Source organism: Heliangelus exortis, chromosome 5 (assembly GCF_036169615.1).
Source record: "Heliangelus exortis chromosome 5, bHelExo1.hap1, whole genome shotgun sequence".
Lineage (NCBI taxonomy): Eukaryota > Metazoa > Chordata > Aves > Apodiformes > Trochilidae > Heliangelus > Heliangelus exortis.
The window spans coordinates 31,342,007-31,362,937 of record NC_092426.1 but is presented as its reverse complement, the minus strand read 5'-3'; the positions used below and the strand labels follow the sequence as shown (position 1 = coordinate 31,362,937).

Here is a 20,931-nt window from a genome sequence, read left to right as displayed (position 1 = left end):
TTAGCAGCAAAATATCCAAACATTTTCTCCTTCAAAACCTTCTGTTCACAATCTATTCTGAGATTAACTCCCTCAGGCCATGAATGAATCAAGTTGAAGAAAACAAATCACATCATGAGTCTGCAAAACAGCAAAGGAAGAATAACAGTAATAAAAAAAAAATCAAAAAAGAAAGAAGGAATAAACAAAGTAACTCGAGGGAAAAGATACAATTTCAACGAGATGTTTAATATACAAAAGAAGGGGAAGATTTAGGAAATGAGAGAATGCATTGAAGCATAGATTCGAAAGTGACAGAAGGTAATGAATAGCAGTGTAAACAGGACGAATAAACCCAACTGTCTGTACAAGAATTTTTCATGTCTTCTTACAAAAACAGAGTAGGGGAAAAAATCTCTGATAACTTAAGGGCTTCTTTATGTACTCCTAAGAATAGTAAGACAACCTTACTGCTGAACTCTTGTTAAACCTAACATACTCGAGCTAATTAAAATTGTATCTTTTAGGGTTGCACACTGTTAATGCATTAAAGTACTGCCACAGGCTAGGCCAATTCAACAAAAGAAAAAGAGAAAAAGGTCTACAAATTTTAGAGCAGAGAACTGACAGATTGAGTTTACATATCTTGCTCGCTAGTAGCTTACTGTACTCATTATGCTTGACTAAATAGATTTCTACACCCTAGGAGGAAAGAAAACAAAAAAAAAAAGACAATTTTTACCTTCTACTTCCTCCTCCCATATAAAAAAAGTAAAGAGCTTAATATTGTATTTGAAATGCAGTGAATATACGGAAATGATAATTGAAAAATATGAAATTACAAATAAATACTTGAATTTTCGGGACTTGAACATTAGGACTTTGCAATATCTATCATCTTACTCCAAAAATGAATTAAACATTATGATTATTACTAAACTATTACAACATCCCAATGCCATGTTCAGGCCCTAAGATAGCTACATGCTGGCAGTAAGATCAAAACGATACCAAATCCTTCTGCATGAGTCATCTGTGACTTTTGAATGTGTCAGAATGTTACTTATCCAGACAGACACCACCAGTAACATCTTAATTGTCAATTGTATATATCAGCATGAAAATAAAATAGGGAATTGCAACTATTAATTCTGGGCAACAGTTTTTAAATAAAGAACTATTTCTAGATATGTTCTTGTTTTTCACTGTGTTTATTCTCAAAAAAATTTATAAGCAAAATCAAGGTTCTGCTCAGCAGAGGATACTGAGCCAAGTGCTGTGCTGAAACGAGAACATACCATTTCAAAACAGGATTCCATCTGCTGTAGGGAAATTGCTGTCTCTAGTCACAAGGCATTACAGAACTGTTGCCTTGAAATATAAAGGTCAGTGTTTTACAACTTTCCCACAGGTAAACTCCATCTACATCCCAACAAAAGGCATTATTTGGGGCGGGGGAGGTCTGTTAATTTCTGATGCTTTTAAGCTTATTTTCAGTAAGTTGAAGTGAACAGGCATATATTGCTATTTTCATCAAAATCAGCACTATAGTCTTCTTTACCTTATTCTTTCACTGTTTTAAAAAGTCCCTTCTATTCTTACTTATGTAAGGAAAACTCTAATTTGAATTTTATAATTATAAATATCTATTTTACTTGCCAGTGTTACCCAGCAAAAGGAAATGAAATAGTGAAATTAAATACAGTATAAATGCAATCACAGGTTCTGAAAACTAAGCATCATACAAGACTTCTAAAATGGTCTGAAAAAACACCGAGGATGAAGGTGTGCTTTCTCAACAAGAGGATGTCTATAACTGTAGGAAAAATTAGACTATAAGTCATGTTTCATAGGCTCCAAGGAAACTTTGGGGATTTAGTACATTTGATATCACTCTGCCTACTGTCTCTCTTTCTTTTTTAACAAAACCAATTTTTCTGGCTTCCAAACCAGAAGGAATATCTCAATGGAGAAATCTTTCTTTCATTTTGGATACTCCACAGCAATGTATATTCTGAGCAGTCTGACCTCACCTGGAGTAGAAGGCTGGACTAGAAGACTAACCAAGGCCCTTTCCAACCAGAATTACTTTATGATTCTAAAGGAGAGGGGTGCTGTAAACAGCCAGGAATTCCAGCACACTGGACAGGAAGGTATTAGACAATTATCTTGAAATTTCCCATAATGCATGCCATGTTAAGGTCTGGACAAGTGCAAATATTTCTTCATTGAGAAAATGAACAGGAGAAAACAAAGGTTCACAAATACATACTTGCAGAAATTAAGATAATCACACTTCCATGTATCTAGTATAACTATTAGGTCTACAGTTCTTTTACTCCTCAATCAGTATTCAATCAGCACTTGCTTTTAGAGTCCTTTTCATCTTACAGTCCAGATCAATCTTTGGGGTTTATTCACTTCCAAACCTCACCTTTCTTTCTTCAGGAAGAGTTATCACTGCTTGTTCCCCTCACCTTTGGAAACACTAATGCCTTTACCCATGGGCCAGTGCAGCTTTCACCTGCCCAGACAATAAACAACTATTCTTATTCTTGGCACAGGCAAAAGCAAATTTATAACCTATCGTGAGATTAAAATGTTCTTCTCTATATAGGTTAGTGCAAATCCTAGGTTGATGAGAAACTGAATCTGTGCTTCATATAAAAGTTTGTATTAACAACTATATTATGTACAAACACAGGAGAAGGGATAAATACATCACACAGTCACTACTGACTTCTACATAATTAGTTGCTACTGTAGTTGACCTTATTAATTTTGGGGATTGTAACAAATTTCACTAATGTGCCTTTCAGACACACCTGAACAAAACCAGTAAAAAGATAACGTTGATTCAGTGCAACAGAAAGTGTTTATGTTACAAGTATGCATAAATATAAACATTTTATATTTTAAATGTATGCGTTTATATGCAGATTAAAATATTAAGAAATTGCAGGAGTGTTGGTGTCCAATTGGGCAGTGAGTATGCTATAGATATTTGAACACAATATTAAACTACTAACTGCCCTATTCCTGGCATATTCACCATTCCTCCCAAGGTGCCAGGATTTGCCAAAAATAGCAAAAAATTAGAGCTAGAATAAATGCCCCTGCACAACATCATACATACAATCTACACTGCATAGCCTTTGCACTGAAGAAAGAAGCAAAACTGTTTGGTGAGCACCTAGCTATCTAAAGAAAGTTCTTCAGTTCTCTTGATTGGGTAAAAAAAAAGCTCTTGGCATCCTATATGCAGCCACAGGCATAAAATAAACACTCTTATTTTAAATATGCTAAAAGGAAGCATTTGCTTTTCTAACTAACTAAAGCTGAGCATCTGTTAAGACTCTTATTAATAAATTTTATCTGGAACATATCTAACTTTAAAGATTCTCTTTCACTGCCCTTCAGAGACCATATAGCACTCAGAATTACATGGTACATTTAACTTCTCATACTTAATAAAACTCTATTGTAGCAGTTATGGCAAATATTCATAATATTGTGAAAGTATGTAAAAGCTTTCATCATCTTTGGTGCAAAAACCTTTCTAGGAAAAAGAAGTTATTAATTTTGCCTACCTCCATAGTCATTCTTCATTCTCTCTCACTTGAACTGTTTTTCTCAGCTGGAAATGATGAAAAAGCTAGTAACATGCAATTAGCAGCTCACTAAAGAGCACAGTTTGAAAACATACTGTTTAGAAATCACTGACTAGATTCTCCTTGCAATTAACCTATCAACACACTGCACTTATAATAGCAAGGAAAGAATTTTGCCCAGCTGAACTGAATTCAACTGAATTCAATTATGAGCTGGAATGAATAATATCCTAATAGATAATGTCCAACTAAAATGACTGTAGGATGATGAAAGCATTCATAATCAACCATTGTATCTTGCACTGTATTAATTTTCAATCTTTTTTTTTTAACCTGCTAACAGTTTAGTTTACTCTAAAATTTATTCATCAGCCCTCTTTTTCTTCAAGGAAAGCTGCTACTCACAGCTGAGGTGGTTGACCTTTTTATTTAAGTGCATAATCTCTGCCAATTTCTTCAAATAAGAATTTACAAATAATTTATAAAGTCACCGAACAAACTCAGACTAGTATTTGAGTGCTCCATATTTAAGAGAAATTTGTATTGATGTTATTTACCTTTGATGCTCTAAAACAAAAGGCAGTAGATGCTGTGTCTGACTTTTCTCTGTCTAACATTACAAGTCCTTCATCTTCATTCAGACCCAAGTACTGTCCTGTAGTTATATGTCGCAGACGGATAGGCTGTCCCCATCTGATGTTACTTCCACTCCAGCTACAAATATCAGACATCAAAAAATAATTTATGAAGTAAGCAAAACTAATATTACTCTTTTAGGCTTTAAAGGATGTTTAGAAAATAGATTTTTTTTCTTTTGATTTCAGTATCTGCATTAAACCAGATGCGAAATTGTTGATACATTTGCAGAGGGAACACTGAGGTGTACAGCTTTAATTTTCTTGTTTCTATACCCTCTCTCTGTTTTGTCTGTGAAAAACCCTTACATGTTTCTGAAAAACACTAAAGTGTCAATTAACCATTGTATTTCAGCTGACTGCCTAAACAAACGAATTAAGCCTAAGTGAGGAGTCAACATTCCAAAGAACTTCATCTCAGTTATGATGGTATTTCATGTGCAAACACAAATTTACCAAGAGTAAAACAAAGTTAAGATGGCTATCACAGTTAAAGCATGTATATCGTTATGCTATATATCAAAATTTCATTAGCAATGAGTTAACAAATAACTAATAACCTTGGAGAGAGATAAAGTCTAAAATATATATATATGTGTATGTGTGTGTGTGTATATATATATATTTATTTATACCCAATTGGGAATGACAATTAGGAAAGCATTTAACTTCTGGACAGAAGCAATGTCTCAAGCAGATGTATCTCGTAGGCAACACTGCTTTTGATATGGAACACATACCAAAAAAAGAAGTAAAAAAAATAAAGGCCTTAAAATACTGACTTAGCGACGTCCCCTGTATCATTATATCATGGTAGATTACTTTTTATTAAGTATCATGTAAGATAAAGCAGGACAAATATATTACTCATGTTCTGCCTTAAGGGTCTGTAGCAAGCTACTTGCTGTTAATAAGAGTTACTAAAAAGAAAGTTCAAATAAAATCAGTACCTTATTCGAAGGGGTTCTATTCTCCACAAAGACCTTGCTCGAACACCAGCTCCTCCTGTTTCATAAAGTACTTTCCTACAAAAAAGACTCAGAAGATCATTTTTTGGTGTTTATTGTTGTTACACAGTATTTATAACTTACTCCTCTCTGTAGGACTCGCTTCTTCCCAGCTAGACAGATGGAGCTGAATAGGCAAAGGATTCCTGCTCATCAGTGAGCACATGGTACACAGTCCTGAAGTCTCAGGTAAGCTAAACTATTCCCATTAAGCTATTCTCTCTCAGGAGAGAACCTTCAAAGTGGCTGAGAAACATTTCCTGTTACTTAGTCATAAAAACACATACATCATACACTTCCCAAGAGATTAATTTAAATTACTAATGCTCTTAAATACATATAAACACAATATTAAAATAAGTACACATTAATGATTAATTGCATTAATACAACATCAGAGACTTCATTCCTAGAATTACTTCTTAAAATGCACAAATGTTGTAAATGATTCTAAACTAAAAAATATTCTACTGTAATCCTTGCAAAACATAATACAGATAAAGTTATTTATTAGCTTTAGAAAACTCAGAGAAATAAAAAACAGGAAGTGAAGGGATTCAGCCTTTGAAATAATCCTATATTCTTAAATTATTGGTCCAATTAGTCTTAAATTACTGGTCCTTTAATGCTGAAGCTACAATTCTATTCAAAAAACAAATAGAAACAATTACAAATTATAGCAGATTAGTCCTATTCACAGGAATGCACACAAGAAAGTTTATCTTTGTATAACCATCCATATCTTGTAATCAAAGTACCAGAATTTGTATAGTATTTCTCACTTATAATGGATATAGGCAATATAATGGATAACAGAAACAGATCCTGACCTGAAACTCATGATAAACAGAAACTTTTTTTAGAAAAAATAACCTTATTAAGAATTAAGAATTATTTTAATGATAATTGAAGTTTTTAGATTGTGCAACAGCACCATTTGGGAAATAATAAGCTTTTAATCAAATAGTTTCTTCAGTTATAAAAATAACTGATGATAATTGATGTGCACCTTACCTATTCAAAGTATTTTAATACCTTAACTAAGTAAATTTAGTTTCTTTCACCTCTTTTTAGGTTACTATCTGCAAGAGATCTCCTGCTGGGAAGTGTATTAGAGCGGGAAAGCCTTGCTTTCAAAATGTGACACCCAAGCTGTGTAGCACAGTAAAGGCAATGTTTTATTATTAAAAACAAACTAAAAAAAATTTCCAGTCATCTGAGTTTCAGATCAAGACCTTTCCTACTATCCACTGTATTTCCTATGTCCATTATATATGAGAAAGATTATACAAATGCTGGTGTTTAGATAAAAAGATGTTAATGATTAATTAAAGATGAAAAACTTTCTTGCATGTATTTCCACGAGAAACATGACTAATCTATTCTAATATGCATGAGAGCTGGATCATTTGTAGTACTTAGGTGCCTAAAAAAAATGTGCAGCAAGGGAATTTAAAATCTGCCTTCCTGCTCTGTCAAACTTTATTGACTACTGCACATGCATACATAAATATGTCATAACCTAGCTGTTATATGGCTTGTTTTGAATTAAAGTAACATTTTAAAACAAAGGCTTTTAACTGGCATTTCAGATTAGGAAATTCTCTTCCTTTTTCAACACTAAAAAAAAAAATAAAAGGAAAAAAAAACAAAAACAAAAAAAACCACAGGAACTGTCTGGTGTTTTTCCTTTCTATTTTCATCCTAGATCCTCTTTGGTCCTATTCACCGTAACATTGTTACATTTGACATATCCTAATGACCTCTTCCTAGCTAAGCTTGAAACTAATAACTTATTTTCCTTCTCTTTTACTTCCTTCATTTCTACCTGGCCCCACTCAACCATTCCTTTGCTGAAGGGATAACATAGATGAGTCTCTGTTCACCTTTTGTAATTCTTAAATTCCTATGCCACTTGAATTATCCAGCCCTTTTCCAGCTTTTTCTACAGGCAACATTGTGCTACTGTTAGCCTCCTGCTCTTAGAGTAACTGCAAGTGAAAGAGAATTGCTGCTTTTTAACAACAGTATCCACATTTTTTCATCTTCTCCCTGATTCTATCCATCCATCTTAGTTATGAGTTTCTGCCAAGCTTACGTTTTTGTAAGTGAATCCCCTGTAACATCACTTGCACTTAAACAGAAGACCTTAAGATTTTTGGAAGATAATAGTCAATGTGTGTATTATTAAGGAGCATTCTCTACAAAAACCTTCATAAAATTAAATGTCTGCCCTACGAAAAGAGAAATTACCACACTTACCTTATTCAATAGTCCTAATCGAATGCATACATCTTATTAAGCAAAGAGATGGAAATAAACACAACAAATTTCTACAGCTTCTTCTCCTGCTTCTGTTGCTAAATGTTTTTATTTTCATCTTTACACTTTGTTTTGTGTAATGTAAATATGACTCCTACAACTATGACACAGCACAAACTTGGCCTTATTACTATCAGGAAGCTCATGTTGAAAAGATAGAACAACTCCAGGTCATGGATCTGAGCATATTCTATCACTGTCACACGTTTGAAAATGTTCCATACTGCATTCAGGTTTTCTACTAATTTAGGAATATAAATAAATAAAAATCAAGGGATTTTTTTGTAAGGCTTTTTTTTTTTTCTTTAAATTACTATCTTCCCTGTTAATGCTAGCTTACCTTTGCTTATAGAAGGACACATTAAAGGCAAATAACATAGCAGGCTGAAATCTCAAGTGGAAATTGACTGAATTTCAGCAGTAAAAGAAGTCATGGATGATTTTCTGCTTATTAGGTCTGAAATTCTCCAACCAATGTCACTGGATAATTACTGACGTGTCTAATAAAAATGTATTTAATGTACCTCTCTCAATCTACCTAATTAGGAGATTAGCCTGCCTAAGCTCAAATTTGACAGTCAACAATCTATTTACTTCTTGAGAGAAGAGAATGTATAAAAATGCACCACCACTTACTTGTGCTGTGACTCATTCTGATCTGTAGTTGGAATTGTCAAACACTCATCACGACCATGGAAAAAACGTACTACATGCCCCCCAAGAAGATATCCTGTGGAAGCACATTTTCTCATTAGTTTAAACATTTACAATATGGAAATAGCACCCTTAAAAACTTTGTGATATTCAAAAGACCTAGATGAAATATTTCCAAGTTTTCACCCATAAAATTAAGCTACAATAACACAGTTAGTATGACAACAATTTTTTTAGTGTCTTTTCCAGTTCAAAATACTTCTGAAAATGAAGATGAAAAGAAAGCAATCTCTTAACATTTGAAAATCAAATTAGGGTTCTGGGACAGAACAGGAAAATAAAGACTTCTGCAAAAATTACAGTTTTTTAAATTTAACGCTTTAAAAATACATATAGTGCTTTATAAATCAAGTATATAATGCCACAGTTTCCTCCTCCTAAATACAATTTAAATGTTCTCAGAACAAAATAATCTAATGAGTTCATCAGTTTGTTCTGACAATTATAACTTGTGTCAAAATCAAAACTGCACAGCAGCAGGAGACAGAGGATGGAAACACATTTAGCAGTTCTGAAGATTAAGTTAAATGGAAGCTTGCTTTCCAGAGCATTTAACACAAAGACTACAGGTCAAAGCCAGGCACTTTGCTTCATTTAAAAAAAAAAAAAAAAAAAAAAAAATGTGTAGGAGGAAAATGATTCATCAGACACTCAATCCAAACTGTTCTGACCTTGTAAGTAAAATTAATACCACTTAGAGGAACAAACACACAAAGAAAGAAAGGTAGAGAAGGAAACTTTCATACTGTGCAGCTGATTCCACATAAAATGTAAATGAGGAAAATGGTAAGAGGCAATTATGCTGTTGCCAATTAATATAAGGGTCAAAACAAAGAAAGAATGTGAAAAAAATATATGTCCCTGCTATTTATGTCAAAATACTTCAAATATCACAAAAAAGTGTGTTGTCTGACTTCTGGTCCAATTTTAGACATAGGAAATCTCACTCTGGGGGTCTGTCCATTCAGCTTCACCTAGCCTGCTAAACCTTCTGCCATGTGATCATCCCTCAGGTAAATCTTTCTGATAACTGATAATACAGCTAAACCTAAGCCTAGGAAGTTGCCAAAAAAATGATAGACAGAAAACCTGCTTCTCTGCTTACCCCACCCTATACATAGATATTTTTTTTTATTATGCAAATTTGGTTGTGTGTCCTATTCTGAGCTACACACTACAAGGGTTCCAAGTACAGCAAAGAGCTACTGAGATGATTAAGAGCCTGGTGCATCCCACACATGAAGAAAGGCAGAGAGAACTGGGACTGTTTGACCTACAGAAAATTTTGGGAGGAGCTCATCAGTGTAAAGAAGACAGAGGCAGGATTCTGTTCATATGATACTGTTTTACCTCTGAAACCTGACACACAGGAACTTTTCCAGAGTTCACCTCTTTTCTTCAGGTAACTCAACTGATGTATCTGTATTTCCTTGTTTTCCCTTCCATTATTGTTCTCTCCTATGCTCATTTTCTTTATTTTCATTGATCTTTTTGATTTGATGTTCCTAGTAAATACCTTTCTAAATAAATAAAATGACAAACCTTCTGAAATATTGCTGCCTGAGCATGTAGGATGTACATTCCAAAGTGTCTGCATAAAGGAGGCATCCACCTGAGTACTTCCATTTGATATGGAGAGATGCTGAAATTAGATGACAGTAACAGGAAACAGTGAAATTTGTGCACTTAAAAATATCTAGTATATTAATTTCTCAACAAAATAGAAATACATTAAAAAGTCAATACACAAATATTCTTTAAAATTAGCAGTAATTTGTTTTCAAGTGAATTATTTTCTAAATCTAGTCAGCAGTCTCCATCTGCATCTTAGAATCTTCCAGTTACAGAAATTAAAACTTCCTTAGATGGAGATTGCTTAAGTGTGCCTAGGAATAAAGGAATGGAAACAGTCTTGCTTTAGGTATGCAAAACCTATCCCTGAGGGGAAAAAGGTGCATTACAAGCAGGCAGTATTTCATTTATACGAATCCCACCTCTGTACAGCATTTCCCACCATGCATCCACCTGCTAAACAAACAAACCTACCAAGTATCTTTCAGAAGACACACTGACCAGGATAAGATCATCACCTATTCGAACTTTTTCTCCTTCTGACCTTTGTTTAGAAGCAGGGTGTATTGTCCACCAGCATGCCTCACCTAAAAGACAGAGACACTTACCAAGAATATACAAAACACAGCTCCTGAGAAATTTAATGATATCTTCATGTATCGTTTAAAAAAACACAATATAGACTTCTTTTAAGACATTCACCTTATAAAGCCACCTCATTCCTCTTTTCAATCTTCCTGAACTTTTTTCTTTTTTCTTGCAATTTCTGTCAAACAATCCTTGTCATCCCTGAAGCTGCTATTTCTTTGTTCATGTTTCTTTTAAAGCAACTAACCACTAACAAAACACTGCTCAGAACTGCTCTCCCCTCAAGGCATTCACTGCCAGTAAACTGCTGGCAACTCCCACAGTCTTAATTCTCACCTTTTGTGTCTTCTTTTGCTTAATGCTCATATTTAATTCACAGTCTTCTGCTTCATTTCCACTCTAACTGACATTTATGTCGCAGAATACAGGATTTTGAAACAAGTACTCCATAGCTTTACAATATTGCTACATGACAATTACCAGTTCTGGGAGCAGTTCCATTAGTGCCACAGACCATATGACTACAGAACAGCCAAGCATAGCAGTAACACCCATAGCACCTCTCCTGCACATTAAATACAAGATTTAATTTGCACACAAGATTACAAGAATACAAGATTACTTTGCACACATGATCCCCTCACTTCCCCCAGGCCTGGGGAAATTACCTAATTCATTCCACAATTTCACACACTTCAGGATTTACTTAAGATCCTGAAGAAAACAAGTTGAACACAGCTTTCTCTTTGGGCAATCCAAAGTGGGAGGAAACCAAACAAAGGCAAAATAGGTAGCATAAAACAAAGCAGAAACATCATTGAGACTCTTCATGTAAAACATCCTTGCAACAAAATTTGAAGGTTACAAAACTAATTATAAAGAAGACAAAGTTAGGTCCCTAAAAGTAGAAGGGGAAAGTGCTAAATCTTTAGAAGAGAATAACCCTAAATATCCTATGGCTTTTCACTTAACACCTGCTATGTGAAGAATATTCCCTGCAGCTGAAATTGATGCAATAGGACAATTTAATGGGTGGGGGAGCAGGGTAAGTGTAAGCAAGATTATGGTTTTCAGTTTATGAGGTTTACAATTGTACAGAGGTTATCAAAGTCCTCTTCACAGACCACTACTGGGCATTCCTTTCATGTGTTGCTTTTTACTTCTTACCTATGTGCACAATGGTCTTCTTTTATATGTACAGTTAAGCACATACTGATATGTGACAACTGCAGGCTTTTGTAACAAAAGCTTATGAGCACAAGCAGACACATGCATTATAACTCTGAAAAAAGGTATAAAATTATAAAGACAAATGTCACTGTAACTATTTTCAGAGAAACAGAATACTTTCCTTTCATCAACATGCCTATAGAAAATGGTCTGCATCTAAGGCAGCAACCAACAGTATAAAAAAGAGGCTGCTAATATTTGTCTGAAACCATCTTCTATATGCCTACAAACAACTGAAAGACAAACTTCACTCATTTAAAACAGGTGGTAACATAGGTAATTGGAATCACCTGAAAAAGGTTTCAAATATCATGGTAAACATTGTAGCACCTGCACTGGCAGTCCCTCTCCATCATCAGTTAGTCCATTTTGATTTTAATTTATTTTCAAAATCACAAGAAACAGTGAAAATCCACAGGTTTACAGTAATGCAACTGGCATTTCTTTACTGAAGCTTTATATTAACGAGGTACTTTGATTTTCTCTTCAGGGTGGATGTCTGAGCCTGGGTAGGACAGGGTCACCAGTTACTTTCTCATGATTACTCATTACTTTCAGCAACCACCAACATTTAGGTTTACATGCTGCTGTATACATAATGTGGCTCTTTGTGGCTAAGTTACTTTTAAATTAATTTAACACAGCTCCCAGTGGTATCTCATAATTTAAATGTGATTTCATGGAAGCGCAATTTTTTTTTACTACATTTCTGTCAGCAGCACTGTTACTGGCAGTACTCCCAGAAATCTATTAATTAGATTTTAAAGCTTTCTCGTCATTTCTCGTTTGTGTTGTATGTCTTCCCCTCTGTTCCACTATTATTTTCTTCCATTTTATGCTTTTACTTTTCTTCAGCTCTTTTAGCAGAGAGCTCATTACATTTTTTTCTGTTTTCCTCCATAACAACTTAAAAACTTCTTTTGTTGCATGGTTACAAGGTATATTGTGAATGCAACAACACATGGCTCTTCTGTACTCTAATTCTATTGAATATACAAACAGGAAAAAAAGCATTCAAATTTATTGTATACATATTATTATTATTATTTGATTTACTTTGGCCATTATCACCAGTGTTATTGCAGTTGGTGTAATTCAATTTAATTTCAATGCACTCTCACTCTTTTCTTACACAAAGTCAGTTAATTTACTGAAAGTTATCGGTATTTAAAGTTATTGTTTATTTTCAGTCACATTATTTCTAACAAACACACTTGTATGCTTAAAGTGCCATTAATCTCAATACTTCATCTAAAAACAAATATGTGACACATTTTGCTTCAAAAGTAACTTGCCATACCTGCTGCATTTTCTCTTAGACCCACATCAAATGCAAGTTTATCTGTCTGGGATCTTGATGACGTTAAACATGTCAAATACTGCAAAACAAAACCCCAATGGTATCTATTAACACACATGCCAAATTAATACATTCACATTGTTCCATCTCTTCTTGATTACGACATCAAAATCCTTTTCCACTTCAGCACATTTTCTTTGTGCAATTTAGATCCTGTCTTACAAAGTTTCACATAGTTCATCAGATAGCAACAGGTAAACACCTTATGACAGCATTACTTTTAACAAATTTACTTCATTAAAACATAGCAAGTATACCAGAAAAGGCAGGAATCACACTTGTAACTCTTTTATATCAAGGCAGCTAAAATTGGTATGGTCTATACAGAGTTTAATATAGAATATTCTAGTACAGGAAAAAGGAAGAAAGATGTTTTCATGACTTCTCATTTTTTCAACCTCCTATCAGGTATACTTGCAAGGACCTTAATAAGTCAGAGGTCCAGAACAGTTAAATTTTCCAGTTGTATAATGTAGTGAAACAAAATTTATACAAGGTATCCTGAAGATAACATTTTTGTGGGCAGTCTTTAAGAACTACGGGACATTAAAAGGAACACCTTATCTTATAAAATATGATGGAAAAAATAGTATTTATCACACCAAATTAATTTGCAGTAACATCAACTTGCTAAACTTGCTTCTTTAAGGACACAGAAATACTTCATGGCTAGAGGAGCTTTTCTGCCACATTTTTAAGTGAAATAGATTGAAGAATCTGACTTGAAAATAGAAGGGCTAGAACATTCTTCTAAATCTATTTTTATTTTTAATTTGATTTAAAAAAAGTTTAATTGAGTGCATTCTGTGCAAATGCTCTTCCACTTACCATTTCACTGAACGAATGTCGAAGTAGTATAGCGTGGCCATACAGCAGGGTTCTGTGACCACCCCCTTGAGCTGCCTACAGAACATAACAGAGAAGGTCAGAGCTCCACTGCACTGCGTGGAGCACAATCCCAGTTATGTAACAACATGAAAAGTTAATAGAGTTAAGTAACAAATGCAAATATTCCAGTAAAAGATTACATGAATATGCTGGGCAAAAAATATAATGAAGTAGCAATAGCCACATATCTGCCGAGGGAAAAAAAATGGGGTTTGGTCAAAGACTTGTGACCTAATTTTTACTACAATTAAGTATGCCCACAGCATTTTCAAAAAAATGTTATAAATTAAATAAGATACCACTTACCTTTCTTATAAACTTCTCAGCAGCATTAAAAAAAATAGTAATAATGTAAGTATATTTGCACATACACAAACTGAAATCTGAAAGATGAAAAACGCACCTACTGCACAGAACAGTTTAATACCAAGGATATCTGCTTACTAAGATTAATGTCAAGCATTTACCAAACTCATTAAAGCTACTGCATCCACAGGTTCAACCAAGAACAGCTATTAATTTTGAGTATGAAAATTTATGACAAGACCAGGGGGAGGAAAAACTGTTTTTTTCCATACAGTTCTTCAGAGAACTGAACACACATCTTTTTCTCTATTTTTAGTGAAGAGAAGAAAATAAATTCAAGGAGGAGAACCTTAAAAAGAAAATTACCTATGGAAAAGACAACAAGCTCTATAATTTTTAAGCCTTTTTCTGCATCTCGTTTCCTAGTTATTTATAAGTAACAAGACTATTCAAGTTTGTTCTGGGCTGACGCGGTGCCGTTAATGGGAGGAGGGAAGGGGATCCCCCTCCCAGGGCTGACTCATGGAAATATTTTCTGCGCAGCACTCCCTGCTCCAAGGCCCCTGGCCCTGCCTCAGGCCATCAGTGAACAAAATAAAGTGCTCCTCTAAGATTAACATGTTCAGCAAGGGGAGATAGGCGGTGATTACGAGCAGGGCAGAGAAGGAAGAGGTGAGGGAAAGCAACACGTGGAGAGAGAGAGGCACAACACCAGATGAGAAAACACCAGAGGAGAGCAATGCCGGAGCAGAGAGACCAAGGCCGGTGAGGAAGGAGAGGGGGAAGGTGCCTGAGGGGATTTTTCTCTCCATCCCGTGGTGAGATGGCTGCCTGTCCCTGCAACCATGGAGAATCACGGTGGAACAGCCTCTGAAGGACCATGGTGGAGCAGATGTTGTGGAGCTGCAGCCGTGGAAGGGACGGTTCCCCAAGCAGCCCGTGGCTCTGGGCCGCCCGCACTGGAGCAGTTTGCTCCTGAGGAGCTGTGCCTGGCGGGAGGGACTCACGTTGGAGGGGTTCGTGAAGGACTTTCTCCCGTGGGAGGGACCCCACGTTGGAGTAGGGAAAAACGGTGAGGAATCCTTCTCCTTGAAGAGGAAGGAGCGGCAGAAAACAGCCTGTGATGAATGGACCGTGAACCCCGCTGCCTGTCCCCCTGTGCCCCCCCTCCCGCGGGGAAGGAGACACCGAGAACAGAGAACTTTGGGATGGGGAAGGAGGGAGGGGTGGGGTAAAGTATTTAAGGTTTGGTTCGTGTTTTCTCCTTGCCCTCTTTTGATTTGATTTATGATCAATTGATTTTTCCCCAAGTTGGGTCTGTTTTGGAGACACAGTGGAGACAAATATAAGCTAGTTATTGCTGGTCATTCAGAGAACAGCATACTTGAGATGTCTGGTAAGAAACAATAAATACAAAAATTCCAAGAGTTCCTCAAAATATACCTTCCAAAAAAAAAACAAAAAACCACCAAAAACCAAAACAACCAAAAAAACTTCTTTCCTAAACTGCAACATTTTAATCAACAAGGTAAACCTTAACAGCAAAATCAACTATAATTACAGGCAGATTGAAAGAAGAAAATGACATACAGTCAGTGTGTAACAAATAAATACATGATATGAAAGGGTAAGAAAACACCTCACACTATTTTTTTACTGACAATTTTTAGGAGAATCACTTGTAATTTTAAGGCTGACTCATAAAAAAAAAAAAAAACAACAAAACCACATGAAAACCAAACCAAACCAAACCATAAAAAAACCAAAACCCACCAGAATCAAATGAGATTTTCTTCCTCTAAAACACCCTGGAAATAACAAGAGAGCTCCATTCCAAATGAAACTTAATATGCAAAGCAAATCATACAATGGAATAACCAACAAAAAATTAATGTCAGTTACATGAGGCCAAATTCTATTCTTAGCAATGCCTTTGCATTGAGAGCAGAATGTAAATGAACATTTTAAGATGTTAATTTCTACATTTCATGCAGTCATTTTCTCTACATATATAAAAAATATCTAAAGACAGCATTTCTTATTCTATGCTAATATAGCTTTTCCTGAAATAGAGTTTAGGAATTACTTATTACCATACCAATTTGCTTTTATGGTGCTGAAGATGGTGCCTCATAATACAAATATCTAACTTGATTGATAGTTATGACATATGTCTCAAAACAGAACCAGTTAATTTCAACTTTAAAAATATTCTATCCAATTTACCAACAGCTTACTGACAGGTGCTAATCAAGATTCCACCTTCTCTGAGTGTAAAAAATCCTTGTGGTCCAGAAAGACACTTTCCTGAACCTATTGTTCAGGTTGTCCTTTCTTACTTCATGTTTGTTATTTATACGAACTGCCTTGTTCCTATTACCATTTCCTCACTGGATAGTACCCAGCTTCAAAATAAATGCAGAGCAAGGTAGTCTTGAAATAAATATAGGACAACAGACTATTTCTTTTCTGTTATCCACTGCCCCCAAAGCAACAGTATGATAATTTTTACTGAAAAAGTTATTTGTCCTCTACTGCCAATTCCAAATACAAATATTCACATATTACTAAATTACAAGATACTACAGATTAAATCTTTTGGCTGAACTTTGGGGTGAGGACTGTATTATTGCTTAGAAGTGTATTGCCCTAGAAGTGTTTAAATCAATCTTACTTTCCAATAAATGCTTTTTTTCATCAAGAGCTGCATTTCCTAGAAAGCAATGTAATTACAAAAATTAAAAAATTTACATTTTAAACTGGAGAACCCAGTGGGAAACAAAATCTCAGTAGCAATGAGGTCTGAAAAACATGTATGCAAAGGTTGGCATTGCAACATCAGAGGTGATAGAGTAGAACTCTGTCTTACCTGAGCTGTGCTATGTCACGGGCCAGTTAAATATCTGGAGTGCAGATTAAGACAGCAGATTGTGCTTTTCCTGACACTAAACTGGAGGGACACTAAGTCTTTCTGGGTACATATAGTACAGTCTTTCTATAGCATGTATCTCACCCCCATGCAGTCTAAGCAAGAAAGATGGCTACAAGAATGACAAATAAGGGAATTTTTTAAAAATGAGTGATCATAAGACATAAATTTATTTCCCTTTCTCTTTTCAAGCTAACATGCTTTTGAAATGTAATTCATATTTGTTATTTCACTACCATATTTCTCCCATAATTTTAAGATATAAAAAATATAGAAAATATATAAGGGATTTTGATTTCTAACTTATAATAATGTTTTTTTGGGGGGGGTATTGGACAAAATGTCACAGATGCAACACAAAGTATAACTTCTAAAACTTCCAGAAGTGTTAATGTGTAGATGAGAGGCATCTGTCTCATCTTAACAATTAGAAATGAGGCTCAGCTGAGCAGTGAAAAATTATAATTGTCCATGCAGATCTTTGAAAATACAAACAAGTCTTTACCTGAGGTTTGGATTAGGCTTGCATCTTTCACCAGAAAAAATAGCTTAGAAGTTCTATGAAAAGTACAGTTTTCAAATCACTTTGTCAGTAACATAGAATGTATAATAAAGTGCATCCTGATCACCTCAGTGCAGAAACCCTCTTTCAGTCATTCTTAGTATATCTTAGATTCAAAGTGGAAACTCAATTGAAACTTCAGTTATGTGAAATACAAGCATAGTTACAACATTCTACTTTACTGCAAAGTCACTTTAAACAAGGCTGTAAGCATTCCAGTAAGTATTTTTGTGCTAATATAGCAAAAGGTTAAGAAACTCAAGATAATTTTGAAATAATTATTTCTATCCAACAGTTCTTGCTTGTTACCACATTTTAGGTAAACTCAAATAATGTTTTATTTTAGTTACAAAATTAAAGAAATCTGGTGTATTTTTATTTTTGAACTAAGAGAGTTAACGTGTCACTTTGTGTCACTGATAGGACTTTGTTTCAAGCTGTTGATTTCATTGAAGCTAGATAAATCAAATTAAATCTAAATACCTGAAATATTTTCTTAGCTCATTGATATGAGATAGAATATTTACATGATGAGAAAATTATTTTGCTTTCCACATTGATAAATAGCCTTGTAATACAAGAATGCTTTTATAGCAGTAATTTCTGTTTCAGACCAAACCTGTCTCATATATTCTCCTCAGGTTCATAAAAGGCAGACAGTCTATGGATTCTCTGCTTCCTTTTTCTGTATACAGTTCTAGACTGATAGTAACAATTAATCTCTGAAGATGATATTTCTGTTCTTTGTAAATATTTTAAAAGATAAGTGCACCTACTCCTCAATGCTAAAGAGAAATTAATATCATTACTCATTTGGAGCGATAATATCCCAGGAAAACTAATGATCTGCTATGACATAAAGACCCTGTCCTAAAAAATCCTGGAGCAAGGAAAGAAAGAAGAACAATCCATATTGAAAAATGTGATATTCTTTTATGTAAATTTACTTACCCCTTCACTGGCATTATCTCCTGTGTTAGCCAGCATTTCTTGAAGGGCTCTGACAGAAAGGGACTGTTCAAGGACAAAATTACAGATGCAAAGGTCTGGAGGAACATACTGTTGAAATAAACAGTGTAAGAACAGATCAGCAGAGCAGGTGAAAGGCAATGAAAAGTATGTCTGTACAGGCATGTATTTTGATTTTTAAATCCATACTTAATGTCTACTCTTTTTTTTTTGTTTGTTTGTTTGGGGTTTTTTTGAGATTCATGCTATTTACCTACATGAAAATAATATAAATCCATTCTTCATAACTTGTCAGTGCAATAACTTTAATTATCCTAGAGCTGTATTCCTCACAATAAAACATAATATCTTCAGGCAAAAAGTTTTTCTCTGCATAGTATTGCTTTCCTGTCTTTTAGAATTACGTCCAGAACATTGTATTTGTTCTCTAGCATCTCTGACAAAAGACAAGGTGTTTGATCTTATTTGACATATAAAGCTGATGGTGTGAACATGTTTATAGTAGTCATTAAATGGCAAATATTCAGAATCTTATGATAAACAACATGAACTATTTTAGGAAAGCTTCTCAGTTGCTTAATCAATATGCCTGACAGTTTTGAGACATGAAACTTATAGTCAGTTCAAGAACAGCAGACATTTTTTCAATTTATTGGCACTGATGTGTCCAAGGAAAGATGTGTCCAAGAAAAGCATCTCCTGGGCAATCATCTATGTATATAAATATGTGCCAGGAAAGAACAAAGAATGCAGAGCCAGACTCTACACAGTGGTACAGCAGTGAAAGGACAACAAGAAATTAACACAAACTGAAGTACAGGCAATGCTATTTACACATGAGGAAAAAAAACATTTTTCCTGTGTGCCTGGTAAACACTGGAACAGGTTACCCAGAGAGGCTGTGGAATCTCCATGCCTGGAGATGCTCAGCCCCTGACTGTACAGTGTCCAGAGCCATCTGAAGGGGCTGAACCTGCTCTGAGCAGGACTTGATCTCCACAGTTCCTTTCCAAACTCAAAAATATATTATGATGTGATTTATAATATAGATCATGGGTAAGAGCTTTAAAGTGGATATACACCCCTTTTTCTTTTTTAAATCAGTGTGACAGGGGGGAATAAAATTCTTGATAATGCTGAGTTTTCAGGTGATGAAAAGGGAAATGATACAATTAAAAGATTTCTAAACTTGCTGAAGTCATTACAGCAAGCTAATCAAGTACAACTGGAACTCCCACCCTTTGATATCCACTACAGATGATTACATTTTTTTCTTTGGTGTTTTCAAACACATTTTGGAAAAGACATTCAGCCCAAAGACTTGACAGAAAAATTACATATATTAGATAGATATATATGATTTTTACATATGTTATTGAGCTCAAGTGAACTCTTGCATCTTTCTTATGTGACTAGATGATTGTAAATATCAAGTAGTTCATGATTTCATTAACTGCACTGACTTAAGAGGAAAAACTTAGACCATATTACTCAACTATGGGGTACTGATTTTTTAGCATTCATGAACTGCATCTGTGTCTATATACACAGATATAGACACGTATGTATCACCAAAACATACGTGTATATTGGTGATTTGTAAAGGGCACTGGAACTACACTATCTCTCTGAACTCTTGAAATGCAATGAAATGCAAATTTAGAAGCAGTATATTTTTTCAGCATAAAAATGAACTAGGGCCTTTCATAGTGCATAAATAAACCCCGTGGATGTAACATGGTTATAATACCTAGACTAAAAATAGAACAACATGGCACTATATCTAGAGAAAACATACAAAGTCACCACTAAAGAAAAAAAATCAGAAGGAGAAATAAATTATGAGGAAGAAGAGATAAGAAAGACACAAAACAAAACCAGAAGAAGATGCAGAGAGAACAAAGAGAGGGAGGAAGTCTTCCATTTGCCTTTCTTAATGTTCTGCTGTAATACATGTCAAAACTTTTGTCTTCTTTCTTTTCTTCTCTCAAGTTCCTCTTACTACTCTTTTTTTTTTCTTTCTTCGCAATTCTCTTGCTATTTTTTCCCTTTTTGCCATGTGTTACCTTTAAAACTTTTCAGTTGCTTAATAATTCTGCTTCCTGTAGTCTCAACTTCCTGATTAACCAACACAGTTAGAAGCAACATAATACCAGTAACTAACAGGTGGCAACATTTCTAAAATTACCAGTTTAGTATATCAAGATATTCAAACCTACAGCAGTAACAGGAATAATTCTTTTAGTAAACGTAAATATT

General features: G+C 34.7%; 1 protein-coding gene across 1 annotated transcript in view; it reads right to left on the bottom strand.

Annotated features, from left to right (window-relative positions):
- The window catches only part of RYR3 (ryanodine receptor 3), a 209,492-nt gene that overhangs the window by 146,589 nt on the left and 41,972 nt on the right, over nt 1–20,931 (bottom strand). The window contains exons 3-10 of the mRNA XM_071744346.1: nt 18,655–18,762; nt 13,847–13,921; nt 12,959–13,037; nt 10,315–10,427; nt 9,811–9,910; nt 8,191–8,284; nt 5,176–5,250; nt 4,148–4,304 (exon numbers count right to left, since the gene is read on the bottom strand). Of these exons, the coding sequence (XP_071600447.1) occupies nt 4,148–4,304; nt 5,176–5,250; nt 8,191–8,284; nt 9,811–9,910; nt 10,315–10,427; nt 12,959–13,037; nt 13,847–13,921; nt 18,655–18,762 (801 nt within the window). The remainder of the gene's footprint in view (nt 1–4,147; nt 4,305–5,175; nt 5,251–8,190; nt 8,285–9,810; nt 9,911–10,314; nt 10,428–12,958; nt 13,038–13,846; nt 13,922–18,654; nt 18,763–20,931) is intronic.